This window comes from Pectinophora gossypiella, chromosome 12 (genome assembly GCF_024362695.1).
Source record: "Pectinophora gossypiella chromosome 12, ilPecGoss1.1, whole genome shotgun sequence".
NCBI classification, from domain to species: Eukaryota; Metazoa; Arthropoda; class Insecta; order Lepidoptera; family Gelechiidae; genus Pectinophora; species Pectinophora gossypiella.
In genome coordinates this window covers 13,836,641-13,855,507 of record NC_065415.1, presented here as the reverse complement: position 1 = coordinate 13,855,507, position 18,867 = coordinate 13,836,641, and the positions used below count along the sequence as shown (strand labels likewise).

Here is an 18,867-nt window from a genome sequence, read left to right as displayed (position 1 = left end):
TTCGATCGATGGGTAACATTTTACTATCCCTTCCTGGGCAGCATCAGCAACTCCAACTTATTATGGTGATCACAGTTTGATGTGAGCACGAATATTTTTTCCGCCTAATTTTTCCTTTTATACTTACGTTGCATAATCTAACAAAGACGGACATTTTTTCTCCGTTTTGCGAGATTATGCGTGAAGTTTTTATACTTCTTTTCGCCACCTGTCGATTTTTTTATATATTACTTTTTTAAACACAACCTGCATTAGTTAGTTCAACAAGATTTTAAAGTAATATTTAAAAAGAACTTAACAGCAGATAGTAAACCTGGGCACTTAGTTCATCTTGCGAGGGATGTAACTCTAACTAATGTTTGTTATAAAAAAAACTTCGAAGTACTTTAAGAGAATATTATGTTTACTTTGAATTATATACGTATATTCTACGAATTCGAAACCTTCGGCTAATCTATGCAAAGACCCTTGATTCCCGATAGGCATGATGTTGGTAGACACCATTTATCTGTGTCATTGATTAATCTCTTGAGAGTTTCAAGGGAAAGATAAATTCTTAAATCCTTCTTGAAGGTAGGCAGTGTTCATAAAAACCCAGAAGTTTATATTAAAAATAAATAATTAAAATGTTTTAGTTGGATTTGAGGGAATTTGAAAATTTATAATTTAAAATACGAAGAACTAAGCTATGGTAGCCCAGTTGGAAAAACGCTTCACTTTTATTGTGAGATCGCGGGTTAGAATTCCAGCTCTGGCACTTCTTTCACAAAAATCTCATTCTTGCCGTGTGCCGCCTAAGGCCGGGTTTCCACTGACGCGGAGATGGGCGGAGAAGAGCAGAGATGTGCGGATTTGACCAATCACAGCGTTGGAGAGAGCGAATAACGAAGACGCTCTGTCACTATCTCCCTCACGGTGATTGGTCGATTCCTGCGTGCACATCTCCGCTCATCTCCGCACAGCTCCGCGTCAATAGAAACGCAGCTACGCGTAAGTGTGAGCGAGATAGTCCGTGTGTTCTCCTTCACTACTTAGCTTACGGCCTTTTAAGACTAAATTAAGACCCAGAGGGGTAAGGTCGGCGCTCGAAACCTATTGGTGCTGGGCGGGGAGTTATATGCCTTTCCAATTCCGCTCAGAAATGAAATTCCATAGTCTTTGTCTAGCGGTAGACTTAGAACATTTATGAAACAAATAAAAGAGAAGGTGCAGGTCGTGACGTATTAGGAGGTAAAGGATTTGGCGGGAAGAAGAGAGGAATGGCGATTACTCCACCGATAAGAGCACAGCTCTTAAATAAAGAGAGAGAGAGTCTCTGTTTACCCCGATGGGAAATAGGCGTGAGTTTATGTATGTATGTTATGCCCAGACAAGACGTATAAATGTTAATTTTTTTCTAAAACGTCTACCAAACACTTTACATCCCCAACTGCTTACATTGTAACCTAGAGCAAATACATTTTATAACACCTACAGTGTCCATCTTAAACTTGAAGTGTACGAGTATTATGCGGGGGTCAATTAAATATTGACCCCGTAATCTCGCGAGCGGTGCTTTATTGACACTTTCGGACCTCTATAAAGTTGCCACGCAGGCTTCGCTCTCCCTTTATGACTAGCTTCAGCTTTTTCATTAATCTCATAAAATTATTTAAGTAGCTTTGTATTTTATGTGTCTGAAACACAAACATAGAATGAATTAGAGTAAGACCACAACATTTTGATAATAGAGTAACCAGATTACGTACATACATAAACTCACGCCCATAATCTCTAATGGGGTGAGCACACAAGTAATCATAGACAACTTGCAGCCACTGTTGATACTGTTTTTGTTGTAGCCAGGTGAATCACTAGAAATAATATATAAATAGACTGGGAAATAATTACGCAATAATTATCTATGATATTTATTGTCACCAAACATATTATTTGCTTAAACTAGTAATCTGAATACAATACAATATCTTATCATACAAAAAGGTTAGCACCTCTCAGAATTAAGACGAAAATATAATTATTATAGTGCAAATCACGTATGCGACTTTCTGTAAAATTACATATTGATGTAATTTTATGCAACAATACCTCGATTTCTTTCATTTAATTTCAATCCTGGTAAAAGTTGAGATCTTATTTTTTACGTGGATTGAAACAAGTTTCACAACAACAGCAACAACACACAACAACAATAATAACAACAGTTATTCTTTTTTGTGGTTGGGTTTTGGTGTTTTTTTTTTATTGTTTTAGTTTTAGCTTTTGCTTGGGTTGGTGTAAAATATAGAATGCTAGAATGGAGAATGCGACACCGCCAACCAAGAGCGTGGCTCTTAAATTAATGGGTGTTGAACTAGTTTGTCTATTGCGACGTTTTGTTGACAAAAATTACATCCGACTGTGATTTTTAAAAAAGGCGCTTATGTGGTGTTCGTTGTGGTGTTTAAGGCGAGCAAATATATTTACTATCGCAGCTGGCATATAGCATCCACCGGAAGACCGTTTTACTGTAGGGGAGTTGGTGAGACATCTAATTAATAAATGTACGGCCAATCATGTTTATTTGCCTGTTTTTTTTTAAATCCCTGGGTGTAATAAAAATGCTTTCAAAACAGCAGCCGATATGAAAGTTTCAAGTAGATCACCAGATATAATCTCCGTCGCCTCTAACACATCGTCCACAACGCCTGGTCTGCCTCAGTTCAGCACAATGTCTTCCATCTCTCTTCTTCAGCACTGTCCTCACTCGGGTCTGCTGGCTACAAGGGTCTGAGCAGGGGGACCAGGCGCCCCACTCGCTTAAAACGCAGTCTTTACCTGGGAATTGAGGTAAACGATGAAGACATACTTCACTTTGTTGAACATAGATTTTCTCGTAGAAAACTAAAATTCCAATAAAAACGTCAGCTATCCAAAAATTTTGCATTTTGTATGAACAACACACATAAACATAACTTAAGCCTAATGGCCTCCGTGGTCCAAGACTGAGTTCGAAACCCCGTGGGGACATATCACAAAATCAATTTGTGAGTCCTAGTTTCATTAGGACATTGCAGGCTGATCACTCGATTGTCCAAAAGTAAGATGATGATCTTTACTTCGGAAGGCACGTTAAGCGTTACTACTTACTGATGTAAGTACATAGTCATTACATGAGTCATGTCGGGGACTTTTATTTGCAATCATTTAATACTTAATACTGTCAATGTTAAAACACCTATATTATGTGAATTTAAATGCGTATGGTAATGTATCGCGTGTAGAATCGAGTTAGATTCCGCGATGGCGCTGAATTTGATTTCATATCAATTTGAAGCGAAGAAAATGAGATTTTAAGCCGTAGCACTTTTACATAATTTTCTTCAAGATTGCCTAGAATATATTACAGGAACAGCCGAGTAACATTGTGTCGGTTTTATGAGTCGATTTCAAACCAATTCGGCAAAAAATTCTCTGGGAATTTCACGAAAGGAGTAGATTTGACTTTTTTAAAAGGTATAATTCCATCATCATCCTCCTGCTCTTATCTCACTCTATCTGGGGTCAGCACAACATCTCATCATCATCATCATTAGCCCATTAACGTCCCCACTGCTGGGGCACGGGACTTTCCTATGGGTGGATAGGGAGATCGGGCCTTAAAGTGCGGATTGATGGTTATTAACGACTGCTAATGCAGCCGGGACCAACGGCTTAACGTGCCTTCCGAAGCATGGAGGAGCTCGAGATGAAAACTTTTTTTTGTTGTCACCCATCCTATGACCGGCCCTTGCGAAAGTTGCTTAACTTCAACAATCGCTGACCGAGTGCGTTTACCGCTGCGCCACCGAGCTCAACATCTATTCCTTTTCTATTGAACTCTTTCAGTCGTATTCTCAGTATTCAAACCTTTCCCACACATATCCTTCTTCACACAATCCATCCACACTTTCTTGGGCTGTCCCTCTATATCCATCCACATTCATACTCATTTCTTTCCTCATAATATATTATGCCTTTTATTTAAAAAGGCAAAACAAAAACACATCTCGGAAAATTCAAAAATATTTATTCTTCAAAATTGGCTTACATAGTTAGCACTTTTTGAACGTCAAAAATCAAATTATGTATTATATAACTGGCTGTAAAACTATTACCACATCGGAAGCTGTATTGCTGAGGGAAAGACGTGATCAGAAAACCTCCCAGCACAGCCTCAAACTACTCACAAAAATAAAAAAATATCTAATCTATCTCTTTAACTAGCTAGATAGGGAGAGACCTACGTCGATAAGGTTAGGTTTGCGTCATTGAAATAATGGCATAGAATCCTAAAAAATAAATAAGAACAGTTTTAATATAGAAACATCACATTGTTTAGACAGATGTATTTAGCCAAAGGATTTCTCGTTTAATTTATTTTGTAAAAACTTACATATAAAACATACCGTGACGTTTGTTCACAGCATGGTGGAGTCTCGACCTGAAGTGACGAGGTAGATGCTTCCCAAGGCCCAATTTCTTTCCATTTGCAACTGCTAGTACCACATCGTCCATATTTTCCAAGTCAGGGTTAAGTTCTTCTGAATTTCTGAAATTATCAGTAAATAAATAATAATGAGAATCTCCACCAACCCGCCATAAGGTTATGTTGTTGTTTAAATGCAACTTTAGATATATACATACATACATAAACTCACGCCTATTTCCCACCGGGGTAAGCAGAGACTAAGCCCTCTATTCGCGTCTGCTGGGAAATACGTGTGCAAGTTGGGAATTGTGTAGCCGCCATCGGGATGTAAAAATGATATAAAATGTTATATATAAAAATTGTTAATATTAAAACATAAAACAAATCATCACTAATTTAAGAGCCACACTCTTGTCGGTGTAGCATTCTCTATGCTACTTTTTTAGGGAAAAATAGAGCAGTGGTTTCCCTCTTGCCTTCCGCCCCGCAGTTCTCTGTCTGACGCGAGTGTGATGGCGCCCAGAGAAGTCTAATAAAAAAAAAAACAAATAAATACTTACTTCAATTCCGGTGCTTTTGTCACCACAATAACATTATTATCAGGATTATTCGGTCTGGGCGTACCAACAGCGTCTTCTTCTAAATCTTTCAGTTGTTCAAATGGATTTCTAATAGTAGCTTCATTGAAATTATACTCTCGATTGAATTGCTTATGAATCGTTTTATGTTTGTCGTCATGTTTTATTTTAGTCAAAAGTTCTCTTCGAGCTAAGTCATTCAGTTCTTTAGTTGAGTATTCCTTAACCTTAAATATTGAAATCAATTATTAGGTAATCCATTTTTATTATATTTAGATGAGTTATTAAAGCTAAGAGCAACAAATATACAATGTATTCTTTAATTAAAATTATTGGAAAATAACATAAAAAAATATTTCTGTCCTTAAAAAAATCCGTATGTTTTAAGCAAAATTTTCTCTATATGCCACGTCATTCATTAATTTATTATGAACATTTTGTTTTATATTTTTTCTAGGAAATACCTTAATAAATTCCACTTTAGCAATCGGTTGATTTTGCCTCGGATGTCTGTACGATCTAGCAAAGTTTCGGTGAGAAACTCTCTCAACAGGTTTAATATCCTCTTGGTCTTCATTTAAACTAACCCCTGTTTGAAGAGGCTCCAACTGAAACAGGGTATGGATGGGTGAACCTTTAAAAACGAATAAATTGGTAGCGGATAGCTGGCGAATAGTAAGTGCATGTACAATTCACCTCTAGCCTCTATCTACCCCTTCAGGGTGTTAGTGACATCTTAACGAAATCTTTGAGGGATGAAGACTGTCCCAAAAGTATGGGACTAAAAATAATAAAAAAAAACACTAAAATTTCCATAAATTTTCCAATAGAAAAATCCACTTGATATCAACTCAGAATCATGGTCTGAATCATTATTCTGAGTTGATATCAAGTGGATTTTCCCCGATTTTTTTTTTAGGGGAATGCCCCTCAGTATGCGTTACGATGTCACTAACGCCCTGTATGTAGTTAGGTATCTTAGGTTTTAAGCGTTTTATATCAGCACTTGAATGAACTTATCTGTTCTCGATTCAGAAAATACGTTAAGCAGTTGGGCTCGCCTACAGTACTAACTACCTGTACTTGCTTTAGTAAGTACGTAGTCATTACACGAGTCCTTTGTCACTCAATATTAATTCTGGCATCTGGATTAGTTACATCGATGATACAAATACAAATATATTTTATTGTACCAAAATAAAAAGTAATAATTAAGTACAAAAGACTCTACAACCAACCAACCAACTCATCCAACCAACTTAAGGTTGATGATCAACCTTATAAAGAAAGAAAGAAAGAAAAAGCCGTTTATTATAAAAGGACACCACAGCAACAAATTTAAAACAAAACACGGAATAACACATAACTTACAATCAAAACACGCAAGAAAAACAACTTACACAAGAGAGCCGGGGTTATAGGGTTTATAGGGTTATAATCATCGCCTTTAACAATAATTCTTCTTATTCTAATGTGTGGGACATTAGAATATTAAAAACAATTATTGTCAAATGTGATAATGTTACTTTATAATGACACCTGAATGTACAGTCATGAGCAATATGATGTACCTACTTTAGGACTCTGTCGCACTAACATATTTGACATTTAGTGAGACTTACAGTTCAATTTGTCATAAAAGTTAATGTGACATGGTACCAAAATGTATACATATTAATGCTCGTGACCGTACACTGTGGAATGGCAATAATGTTATTGAGTATTGAGAAACTTACATCCAAAGTGACATCCTCAATCCAAGAAGAATGAACACAAAGATCTAGGCTGTCCACTCCAACAAACCAGTTGTGCGATGCCACCATGCGACAGATCAGCGATACCTGAAAATGTTTCATGTTGTTTTGAAAAAAAAAAGAAAGAAAAAATATTTTAAGACACCACAGACACGGATCACAGTTACAATAGCATCACACGACAAAGACAAATGATAGACGTACAACTAAGAACAGATAGTAAATGGCTAACTATCAGGTAGGTGATATAACATAGGTATAAAAAAACGAAAACAGAACTTATATCTAAATTAAATGTGATGGTATGTCGGCTTTCTCATATGTGAACTGGATGGTGTCCCAAATAAAATGACCTCACTTAGCTACGACGACGCTGTGAAACCTAGAATGAAGTACGAACATCGCGCCTCTATGCGATTTATGATTTAGAAATAAAATTCATCATCCATCATCATCATGTCGTCCAAACCGTATTCGGCGATGGCGACTTCTAAATATCCATCCTAGGCTATGTTGTGGTAGGCTCTGATGAGGCTGGCGAAACCGAACTTGGACTTGAAGATTCGGTCACACGGCACGCAATAAAGCTGGCGTGACGATATGAGTGTGTAGTTATAGGAGAGTTTTGGTCGAGTCTTCCGTATTTGGCGCTTTGCGTTCAGATCGCGTCGAGATGCGCCGAGGGAGAAATAAAATTATAAACTCTATGAAGCTAACATAATTGATTTTTACAATTTCATACTAACTTTAACATGGATGACTGTCTCTAATTTGTCAGTATATTAATATGCTTAAAGATTCATTACATGGTTTGCTTAGCATCACCTAAATAGTGCATTTCTTAGATTGCGGTTTATCCTGCCAAAATCTACTTAAAATACTAGCAACATTCCTAACATATAACCATTTATTCATTCCATTCATTACTGTAAATGTCTTGTAAATTTGCGTGCAATAATGTGTATTATTATGTTTGTTATTTCCATATCTCGGGACTATGGTGGTATTATTATTATTATTAACATTCCTTACCAAGCTATGCCCACCATCAACAAACACGACTGCTTCCGTGTAACCAGTTCCATCTCCAATACCTGGTGCTATAAACTGATCGTAGATCTTCGGTTCTCCATCACTATCTTCCATAAGATCATCCATGTCACCATGTAGTAGGAAATCTCTAACTAGAGGTCGGGAAACTTCTCCGATTCGGTACAGTGCGTAAGTTTTGTTGTGCGATTGACCTGAAGATAAGAAAAAAATCTGTAAGTCTTCATATATTCTCTGGAATTTTGCATGTGTGGTGAAAGTAGGAGCAGAAAACTGTAACAAGAGTCATCATCATCAGCCCATTAACGTCCCCATTGTTGGGGCACGGGCCTTCCCCATGGATGGATAGGGAGATCGGGCCTTAAACCATCACGCGGGCCCAGTGCGGATTGATGGTTATTAACGACTGCTAATGCAGCCGGGACCAACGGCTTAACGTGCCTTCCGAAGCACGGAGGAGCTCGAGATGAAAACTTTTTTTTTTTGTGGCCACCCATCGTATGACCGGCCTTTGCGAAAGTTGCTTTACTTCAACAATCGCAGACCGAACGCGTTAACCGCTGCGCCACCGAGCTCCTCTCACAAGAGTATAATTATGCTATATTTATTACATCAAATAGGTGGGTAATATTAAATTCTGAGGTCTACAAGAATTCTCTCATAAGAGAAAGTTAATAATTCTATCAACTATCTACTGAATAAAGATATTTTTGAATTTGAATTTAGAATTTGTGAAAACATAATGAAAACGCGAAAGAAGGTGAGCAGCGAGAATCTACCAGATCCAACCGTCTCATTACAAATACAAAGTAACTAATCAGCTTTAAGAATCCCATTTCAATAGAAACGGCTCCTTACCCGTTATCAAGAGGTTTTATGGACCATTTGCGAAGAACAACCGGGAGATATGTAAATAAAGCAGTTTGCAGCCACCCTTTATGCAGGTTTAACTTTAATTACCTACAAAAATAGCCAAGATAACGGACTAATCGTTTTTGGAATTCTCTTCACTGACATAATCATTTACATAACATAGACAGCCTATATACGTCCCATTGCTGGGCACAGGTCTTCCCTCAATCAACCAGAGGGGGTATGGAGCATACTCCACCACGCTGCTCCACTGCCGGTTGGTGGAGATGTTTTTACGGCTAATAGCCGAAGCACGGAATCATCTTAGTTTTTCAGACAATCGAGTGATTGTCAGGTCAGGTCCTTACCAAATAAAGGACAGTCTCACAAAGTGATTTCGACAATGTCCCCATCGGGAATCGAACCCAGACCTCCAGATCGTGAGCCTAACCACTAGACCACGGAGGCATAATCATTATTATTATATTAACACCCGTATTCTAAGGTTAATTAGAACCTTCATTGACTTCGTCCTCAGTTGACGGCCTTAAGGAAGACCTAGAACTCTGCTCAAAATCGGCATTCTAAGACTTAGTAATTTGTCGTTTTTATTTTATATTTCGGTTCTATGCAGCTTAAAGCACAAAATGGGATAGAAAAAAAGAACACTTTGAATTTAGTGACGTCATGGGGGTCACGATGGCGACACGAGGGCGACAGATTAGGTCATGGGTGGCCAGTGTAATTTTACCTAATTACCTACGGAGATAGGCTGTCTATGACCTGGTTTCTCTGGTGGTCCTTAGTTTGGTTAGGACATTACAAGCTGATCACCTGATTGGTCGAAAGTAAGATGATTCGTGATTCGGAAGGCACGTTAAGCCGTTGGTCTGATGTAAGTACGTAGTCGTTACATGAGTCATGTCAGGGGCCTATGGCGGCTTAATAATAACCCTGACACCAGGGTTAATAGGGTTGGTAATCCACCTCACAACCCACACGATAGAAGAGAAGACCTGGTGGTCACTCTATAAAAGCTAGATCCGCTTCTGTGTATAATAAAATATTTTACTACTATCCTATAGTAGATTGTTTTAAGTTTACGCGGTTATTATCATAATTAAAACACATAATAACGGGTTCTTACCGCGTTTAAAATAGGGATATGAGACTCCCGATATTTCGTAAGAACCCGTAATTATGTGTTTTAAATATCCTATATTAATATGTATGTAACAAAAATGAACTATATCCAGAACTTATTTCTAAAATTGTGATCTACTGGCGACAGGTGCGTTTGTCTGTTTGTTTATAAATCACACCGGGAAGAAAACTATTTATTATTTTATTTTATATCCAAAGTTGAGTGACCTGTCTATTAACAGAGCTATGACGAAGAAGCGACTTGATCTAATTATAATATATGCCAACAGACTAAATTTTCTTATAAATTTTCTCTATCTCAAAAAGAAGTTGAAATGAAGACAATTAAGTTAATACTTAAAACTTCAAATACCCAGACACTGTAAATTGTGCTCTAAACTAATTTTCTCTAGATATCAAACTTTTACAAAGTTCTTCAACTGGTTATTCTTAGTTCTTTTCTTGTAATTACTTTTTGAAACGTTAGTCGTTATTGTTTTTTTTTATTTATTTGTTTTATAAGTGTCACTGTCCAGTTGATAATGTCCACAGATATTAAAAAGATCATATATCCATCTTGGGACGGTTATCAGAGGCCTTAGCCAATTTGCAACCAATACAATTATACTTTATTGCATCAAAATAAAAGGAAATATATACAAAAGAGACTTGACTAGGTACATGGCGAATGGCGGCCTTATCGCTTAAAGCGCTAAACTCACTTAAAGATAAGACAATAAGGCGAATAAATATGAACAAATTAAAAGATTTTTAAGTACAACTAACTTACCAATAAATATAATGTCCAATAACAATCGACTGCATAACTACCTACACTTAATATTATAAGGGGTAATGTAAACGTTTTTATAATAAGATTTCCATTGATATTAAGAATTTACCTTTAAACAGTTTTAAGACAGTAATTAAACAGAAACTTTGCAAAAATGGCATAATGTTAGTGATTATTTAGAAGATGTGAATGCATGGCTCTCTGGGAACTGATTGTAGCCACACACTATACTAAATTATATAATATTAATTATGTTTTTTTAAGAACGTCTAAGGCCCTGTGTCGAGGTTTTTCTTGCAGCTTCTGTTCCCCGGCTATACAGGTTGTGAGAAGCAGCAGTTTTAGTTGGATGAGACGTTCGTTATGTAAGAAATGATGATTCAACGTGTAACAATGTTCATCACTAAGTTACTCATAAGAGCCACATTCTTGTCGGTGCAGCATCCTCCATGCTACTTTTTAGGGAAAAATAGAGCAGTGGTTTCCCTCTTGCCTTCTGCCTCGCAGTACTCTGTCTGATGCGAGTGGGATAGCGCCCAGAGTAGTCTATTTCAAAGCCGTACTAGGACTCCTGTCCTTCGCCTTTGAATAGTACTGACAGTTACTGCTGCCCTTTGTCAGCTTCCAGGTTACAGTCCCTGTGACTCGCCACTTCCGTCCTGCATTGCCGTACCGATGGCTCCCATCTCCGCTTCTGTAACCGCTGCGGTCTTCACCCGTATCCCCGGGCAAGGGTTCTACGTTATACCCCGTAGATATGGATGGGTAGTTACCCATCCATATCTAACATAGTTAACTAGGTAACATAGTTATGTTACCTACTGAATAAAGATATTTTTGAATTCCAATTCAATTCAGCTTCTTTTCCCGGGCTTGCAGGTTGTGAGAAGCTGCAATAGTTATAGGCGGATGGGACGTTCGTTATGTAAAAATTGACGATTCAAAGTGGAACTAATATAAATTAATCTTCATTCTTCATTTACTTATTTTTATTTTGTTATATATTTTATTAACATTGTAACTATAATATTTTTGTTTAATCTAAAATAATTAAAAATATATAATGACCTAAACTACACATTGTGGAGGGCGTATAAAATAAAAAAAAGGATCTCCCTCAGCATAACGCCGTGACACGTGCTTAGCACGGGCACTGATGTAAGTGAGTAATTGTTACATGAGCCATGTCAGGGGCCTTTGGCGGTTCAATAATAACCCTGATACCAGGGTTGATGAGGTTGGTTTTCCACCTCACAACCCGAAGAAGAAGCACGGGCCGCGTCGCTGGTGTTGTGGTGGACCTATCGTGAGAGATATTAATTTATATTAAGTGCAGTTTTCACTAACACAGTTGGTCGACCATGAAGACAGCGATACGGGGTCTACCAATCAAGATGGTCTAAGAGAAACATAGTAGTTAATTAATAGGTATATTTTAAGTCAGGTGCCTTTGGCGGCTCAATAGTAACCCTGACACCAGGGTTGATGAGGTTGGTACTCCACCTCACAACCCACACGATAGAAGAAGATTAATATTACCTTGTGCGCCTTATGGCCACAGCGAAAGTGTATATGGAAGCATATCCGGAACGGTGTCGGTATACCGTCTCTGTGTGCGATGCCCTAAAAACCGTTCTAAACAAAGCATTCGACACCCTCGATCAATTCACAATTCGCAGCCCTGGAATCCTTCGTCCTCTTTTTGATTGAAAACAGACAAAAGGATTTTTTGCCTGGAAAAAGGACAAATTCTTTCCGAATACCGACGCAAGAGATTTATACCGTAACTCAGATAATTCAATACGGCCCCTCTCATAATATAATGGAGTCAACGTTTTCGGTTACGGATGCGAACGGACGAATGATATATCCATTAGAAATAGCCTTTTGTAATGATTTTGGAATTGAATTATAAGGTAAAGAAGGATTTATTATTCATTGTTTTAAGTTTACGCGGTTATTATCATAATTAAAGCACATAATAACGGGTTCTTACCGCGTTTAAATGGGGATATGGGAGTCTCATATCCCCATTTAAACGCGGTAAGAACCCGTTATTATGTGGATTTATTATTGTTTACTTTTTAACACGTATGTTTTTCTTCATGTTTGAATCATAGCTAATTAAGATAATATATCATATCATGTAGTTTCCAGAATTTGTGCCCTGTTAATGACAATAGATTCGCCCGCTATCACACGAGACTTAAACATAGCGAGGAGTCAAAATTCAAAAATATCTTTATTCAGTGACAGAGTTACACTTTGAATCGTCATGTTTTACATAACGAACGTCTTATTCACCTAAAACTACTGCAGTTTCTCACAACCTTGTAGCCCGGGAAAAGAAGCTGCATTAACAACCTCGGCACAGGGCCCTAAACGTTCTTTAAATAAAAGAAAATTAAAACAAAATATTGTTTAACAATTTAAGTAATTTGGCTGCCTAATCAGTTCATATCTTATAATAACTTTCTTTACAAAGTTTCTGTTCACGACTGTCTTTAAACTGTTCAAAGGTAAATTCTGAATGTCAATGGGAATCTTATTGTAAAAACATATATATTATCCCTTCAAAGATTTAGTGATCTAATGCAGTCAACTGACATGTGAAGTAAGTTTATTTTTATTCCGTATTTTAATCGGAAGTTGTTGTATTGTACATCTACATATATAGCCTATTCTTTCAAGGATACAGGGTTGTTGTATTATGTTAAGAATTTGTAAATTTAAAATGTTAGGTGCGCACTCTACCACAAAATGCTGGCAATACGACTGACTCGACAACCAATTACTCGTAAACCTAGAAGATCCCCGACAACGCCTATCCGGAGGTGAAAACACAACTTGACATTTTCATTATTCCGCGAACAGACCAAAGTTAGAAACTTTCGCGTAATTAATGTGAACAACAATCTTGGCCCCAGAAAACAAGGGGACTGAAAATAGGGACTTTCCTTTTATCTTGGCAGGACTAAGTGACGTTTCGCGGTTTCGTCCGTGGAAGATAAGACGGTATTTATTTGTTTTGTCGTCTCTTACGCCGCGACGCGATGTTATCGCAATTCTTTCGGATTTGTAGGTGAGTCTTTTCAGCGCCTTTTTGTTCAAGAAATTGTTATCATTGTTTTGTAGAAGTCGGTCAGAAGTCGCATTAGTTAAGACTATTGTTGCGAAGAGTATAATCTTTTTTGATTTTCATCTACCAAGTCCGTGCCGAACCGTGATAACCCGGTTGGTAGAACGCTTGCCTCTCACTTTCAGGTCGCAGGTTCGAATCCAGCACAGGCCTAAACCAATGATTGTCGAATTTGTTTTCGAATTCATGTTTAGATCATAAATTACTATCACGTGCTCAGCGGTGGAGGAAAACATCGTGAGGAAACCCACATTCCCGAGAAATGCATTTTCAGAGGTAAGTATGTGACCTAACCTGTATTGGGCTGGTTTTCTTTTCGCGGGTTGGAAGGTCAGACAGGCAGTTGCTTATGCAATAAAACCGGACCTAGCAAATCTTCAGGTTAGGTAAACGGACCCCATGAAAAAGGAATAATGCTAGAGAGATGATGATGAACAGCTACCAAGTAAGTATTTTTTAAAGTTCTAATTCGATAAATCTAACAATAGGTAGCGATGGAGCTACTACGATAGATAGGGAGCGAATAAAAAAAACATCGACCACATTCAACTGCGCCATTCTTGTCTTCCAGAACATATCGTATAAAGTTTATCATATCCATCTTAAAACTTCATATCAACAGTGCCTGCAAGTTCGCTTGATTACTTGACTGCTCAACCCCTTAAGGGACTACGGGCGCGAATTTATGTAGGTATATGTTGATAAAGCTAACAGTTCGGCAGTCAATTATGATACATTGTAAAAAATTAAAAATTATGATAAAATGAAAATTATGGATCTACCTACTCCACTCCAATCTCATCAGTCATCCCGTGATCATGGCACTTGCAACAGTGTCGAAATATCGGGAGTCTCATATCCCCATTTAAACGCGGTAAGAACCCGTTATTATGTGTTTTAATTATGATACAGTTTTCTATGGTATGCTTTACGCAGAAAAAAATATAAGACACTATCTAAAATGTACGTATCCAGTACAGGTTCGTCATGTACGTAAGAGTATATTTAAAAAGAAAAACTATATATATCCCTAAGTAAGTTTTGTATCTAACGTGAAGCTGTTACATACCTAACGCCAGAATATTTTATTTTAACAATTATATTTTCCCGTATATACCTAACGTATCGCAATATGACAATTTAATCACATAAAAGTTGTATTACAAACGATTATATTATATTTCTATATTTACAAGTTTTATATGAAAACCTTTGAGAAATATTATGTGCGTCGCAAATATTAATATGATAATATAGTAAGTATAATAAAATGAAGGGTATTCTTATGAAATTCTACGTAAGTGATATTTTTTTCTAGAGCAATAAACATTTACGTATATTGTATCGTAGATATTTGTATATAGATTTAGTATCATTTACTCTGAACCGGTGTGTGTGTATGAAACGATTGATGAATGTGGAGGAAGCAAGAAAAGTGTGTCAGGATCGAAGCAAATGGAATTGAATTGATTGTATTGGATTGGATTTGGTTGTCTTCGCTTACCCCGGTGGGAAATAGGCGTGGGTTTATGTATGTGTATCATAGAAAAATAAATAAAAAAAGATGCTCACCAAAAACTTGTGACCACTGAGCTTTAGCAGGGTAATCATCCGAAGTACCTTGATTCCAGTGCGTTTGCAATTTCACTTTGTACACAGCAACATCGTCCATTTCACAAGCTATGCACAAACTACACCACGCGATTGAAAAAATCAATATGGCGGTCAATTGATATTGAACCTCCATAACGGACGGACGTGTCGCGCTACCGTTAAAATTCCAATTTCCGAACTGAAAAATTTATTCCACAGCACAAAGTTTTTGGATGTTTTAGTTTCGTTTCGTTAGTTCCCCGTGCGTGCATCGGCGTCGAGAAGTGGATGTGGACTTTTCTATTTTGGTTCGCGTTCCTCTTTCGACAGAAATAACACTTCGGTGACTGTTCATACTTCCAAGATGAGAGCTGAGAGCTTATTTTATGATAATGTGATATCATTTTAACTTTTATTTCACATGTCATTTAGACAAGTTAAATAAGTTATATGCCTATATTGATACTTGTAGCTATATTAATTGGCTATATTAAATGTGGCTTGTTTGAACGATTTAAGTTTAGCGCTTAGGTACTTAAATAAAAGCAAATACATCTAATATGATGTCTATCATATTATACCGCACTTTGATATCGCATATAAAGAAAAACTACAGAATGTTCAGTCTATCTAGAATAACATTTGGATAATATTATTTACTGACTTCAGCACTCAAATCTGTAAAACAAATAACACAAAGTATGTACAAAATTCCGTGTACAAGTAAATGCTTGCTTTAACTGACGAATGATACCATGTCACTGGGCGAAGTTACTTTTCTTTTTAATCGGTTTACAACTAACCCAGAAACTTCTATCTAACTACTTTGTCTCTGATAGTTGTTTTAAAGGATTTTTACTACATCATCTCAATAGCGTTATTTCGTTTTCATAGGATTCGCTTACCGAACCTGAAAATTTGACAGGTCCAGTTGTCCAGTTTTGTACAGAAGCGACTGCTTGTCTGACCTTTCAACCTGCGAAGGGAAATCCAGCCCAATACACAGGTCATATGTGGGAGGCGAATGTGGGATGTTTCACGATGTTTTTCCTTATTTATTAATTAACATAACATAAGCTAGGCTCACGACTGTATCCCGAATGGGGTAGTACCCACACCGTACGCACACCTCACCTAGCTTTCTGTTAGACCATTTAATTATTGTCACTTTTAAAGAACCTATTTACATACGTCATTTAAAAGTTAAATTGGGTATACTCCTCCATAGACTTAATGCCTGGTCACATCACTAATTTAAGAGCCACGCTCTTGTCCGTGTAGGATTGTCCATGCTACTTTTTTAGGGAAAAAATAGAGCAGTGATTTCCCTCTTGCCTTCCGCCCCGCAGTATTCTTTCTGACGCGAGTGGGATGGCGCTCAGAGTAATCTATTTCAAAGCCGTACCCGGACTTCTGTACTCCGCCTCTGAATAGTACTGACAGTTACTGCTGCCCTCTGTCAGGTCCAGGTCACAGTTCCTGCGACTTGCCCCTTCCGATGGCTCCCATCTCCGCCTCTGCAACCGTTGAGGTCTTCACCTGTATAGAGCCAGGGTTGTACATTATACTCCGTAGGTCTGGGTTATTTGAACACAGACACCCCCGCGGCAACGACGCGCCGAAATGAAACTTGATGCCTACGCACTATAAAATTGCTGTTGGTAGGTAAATCACTCAATTCCGCCAAAGTACCTAAGACTGTCTACTGTATCAATCTCCAATCTTAAAGCCGTATAAAAGAGTGTCCCTGGAAGCAATCCACGGGGCCCCAGGTGTACTTTCTGGCGATAATTTCCACTGAAGCAGGGTTTTTATTGCACTCAACCCACCTCAAGCGTCCGCGAGATTGATTGATACTGCCCCAGTATTATTGGCAGTTTTATAAGGACCCCTATCCTTGGCAAGTTTACGGTTTAGGGTTCTTTCCCCTATATATAAAATAAAAGGTTTATAGAAGTTTCTGCTACTTATATGAAGCGGGGAGAAAACGGATAACGTGGCGATGACATTGTCATAGAATAAGGAATAATACTACGTATAGAACGGCAACTCTCTGCTCCCCACCAGCGGCTGAGTTAGGTTTACCTCACCCCCTCTCGGTCTTACTTTAGTCTTCAATCGTATGGGCGTCAGACGTCACACACACAGATGCGCGTGTACGATAACGTCAATGTGTAGAGTCGTGTAAAACGAGGTGTCTTGTATGAAGTGTCCGGGGTGTGACATTATCCTGTCTAATGTTTGTCCTGTGTACGACGTTTGACCACGTTTATCTACGACATCATCATTTTGTACATTGAACAGTTTTGATGTTTCTAAATAAGTATCTATTAATAATATTTATTCATAAATTAAACCTAGCCTCCGGCCCGCCAGACAACCTTGTCAAATATCTAGCTTAAACCGTAGAGATTTATATTCTATTTGTATTTGGTTTGGTGTAACAGAAAACTTGATGAGGTGTGGGTACTTAGTTCATGTTGCGACGGATGTGCCTCTGATTACCCCATTTGGGATATAGTCGTGAGCTTATGTTATGTATTTCATTTGTGACTTTATTTCTTTTGATTTATTATATTTTTTTATTTTAGTTCAATTTTATTTTTCTAGTCTATTACAATTATAATCGTCTTAATTAGCAGCGACTTCTAGGATTAACTCTTAATCAAAGATCACGCAAACACGATCAAAAACATGATGTAGGAATGCAGGAACCTACCTAATACAGGGTGTTAGTGACACGGTAACGAATACTGAGGGGGATGATTCAGACCATAATTCTGAGTTGATATCAAGTGGAATTTCCTGTCGGAAAATTCATGTCAATTTTGGTGTTTTTAAATTTATTTAAAAAAAAAAAACCGTGCTTCGGAAGGTACGTTAAGCCGTTGGTCCCGGCTATTAGCCGTAAAAACACCTCCACCAACCCGCACTGGAGCAGCGTACCCCCTCCGGCTGATTGAGGGGAGGCCAGTGCCCAGCAGTGGGACGTATATAGGCAGGTTATGTTATGTTATGTAAAATTATTTTCAGTTCAATACTTTTGCGACGGAAAATTTCACTTGATGTCAACTCAGATTCTGAATCATCCCTCAAGGTTTTCGTTACCATGTCACTAACACCCCGTATTTTTCCGTAAACATAGGTCATTGGACACCACAACCCTTTCAATAAGAACCTACATCACCGCTACGCGCGGGGTGATATTTTAAAAGCACACTAATGGCTGTGTCATCACACCATCAATCAGCTCGTGATAGGACGTCACACCCGTGTCTTGACGGCATCCTGGTTTATATAGATAGGTACTTATAGGTATGTATATGTATTGGGTGTGGTTTTCTGTACTTTTTTTTTTTTTTTTTAATTAAGATGGATTTTTATTTTTCTTAAGAAAATATCACAACGTGTCGTCTTACTGACGATGCATAGATCGAAAGAATTTCGCATGAATAGGAGGAGGACCCGGTGGTGTAATGGTTAACACTCTCGTCTCGGCTGGACAAGAGCTGCGG

The 18,867-nt window shown here is 37.8% G+C and overlaps 1 protein-coding gene across 2 annotated transcripts; it reads right to left on the bottom strand.

The window, feature by feature from the left end:
• Positions 1 to 1,883: 1,883 nt before the first annotated feature.
• On the bottom strand, positions 1,884 to 15,637 carry LOC126371281 (spondin-2-like). 2 transcript variants are annotated; one of them, XM_050016575.1, is made up of 7 exons: positions 15,332 to 15,637; positions 7,815 to 8,026; positions 6,765 to 6,869; positions 5,493 to 5,636; positions 5,011 to 5,255; positions 4,428 to 4,570; positions 1,884 to 2,817 (listed from the first exon to the last, which is right to left on the bottom strand). In XM_050016575.1, the coding sequence occupies exons 1-7, from the start codon at positions 15,504 to 15,506 to the stop codon at positions 2,642 to 2,644; spliced, it is 1,200 nt and encodes a 399-aa protein (XP_049872532.1). In that variant the 5' UTR covers positions 15,507 to 15,637; the 3' UTR covers positions 1,884 to 2,641. The 2 variants fall into 2 exon arrangements, with proteins under 2 accessions (XP_049872532.1, XP_049872533.1); XM_050016576.1 differs by having other exon boundaries at positions 2,679 to 2,817; positions 4,415 to 4,570.
• Between the last annotated feature and the right edge of the window lie 3,230 nt (positions 15,638 to 18,867).

What these genes read in the sequence shown, in the direction of transcription:
- LOC126371281 (XM_050016575.1), bottom strand. Translation starts at nt 15,506, where the DNA reads ATGGAGGTTCAATATCAATTGACCGCCATATTGATTTTTTCAATCGCG. An exon ending in CTAAAGTGGAATTTATTAAG is followed by an intron (nt 5,256 to 5,492) that starts GTATTTCCTAGA and finishes TCAATATTTAAG; the next exon opens with GTTAAGGAATACTCAACTAA. An exon ending in TGCTGTGAACAAACGTCACG is followed by an intron (nt 2,818 to 4,427) that starts GTATGTTTTATA and finishes CTCAATTCCCAG; the next exon opens with GTAAAGACTGCGTTTTAAGC.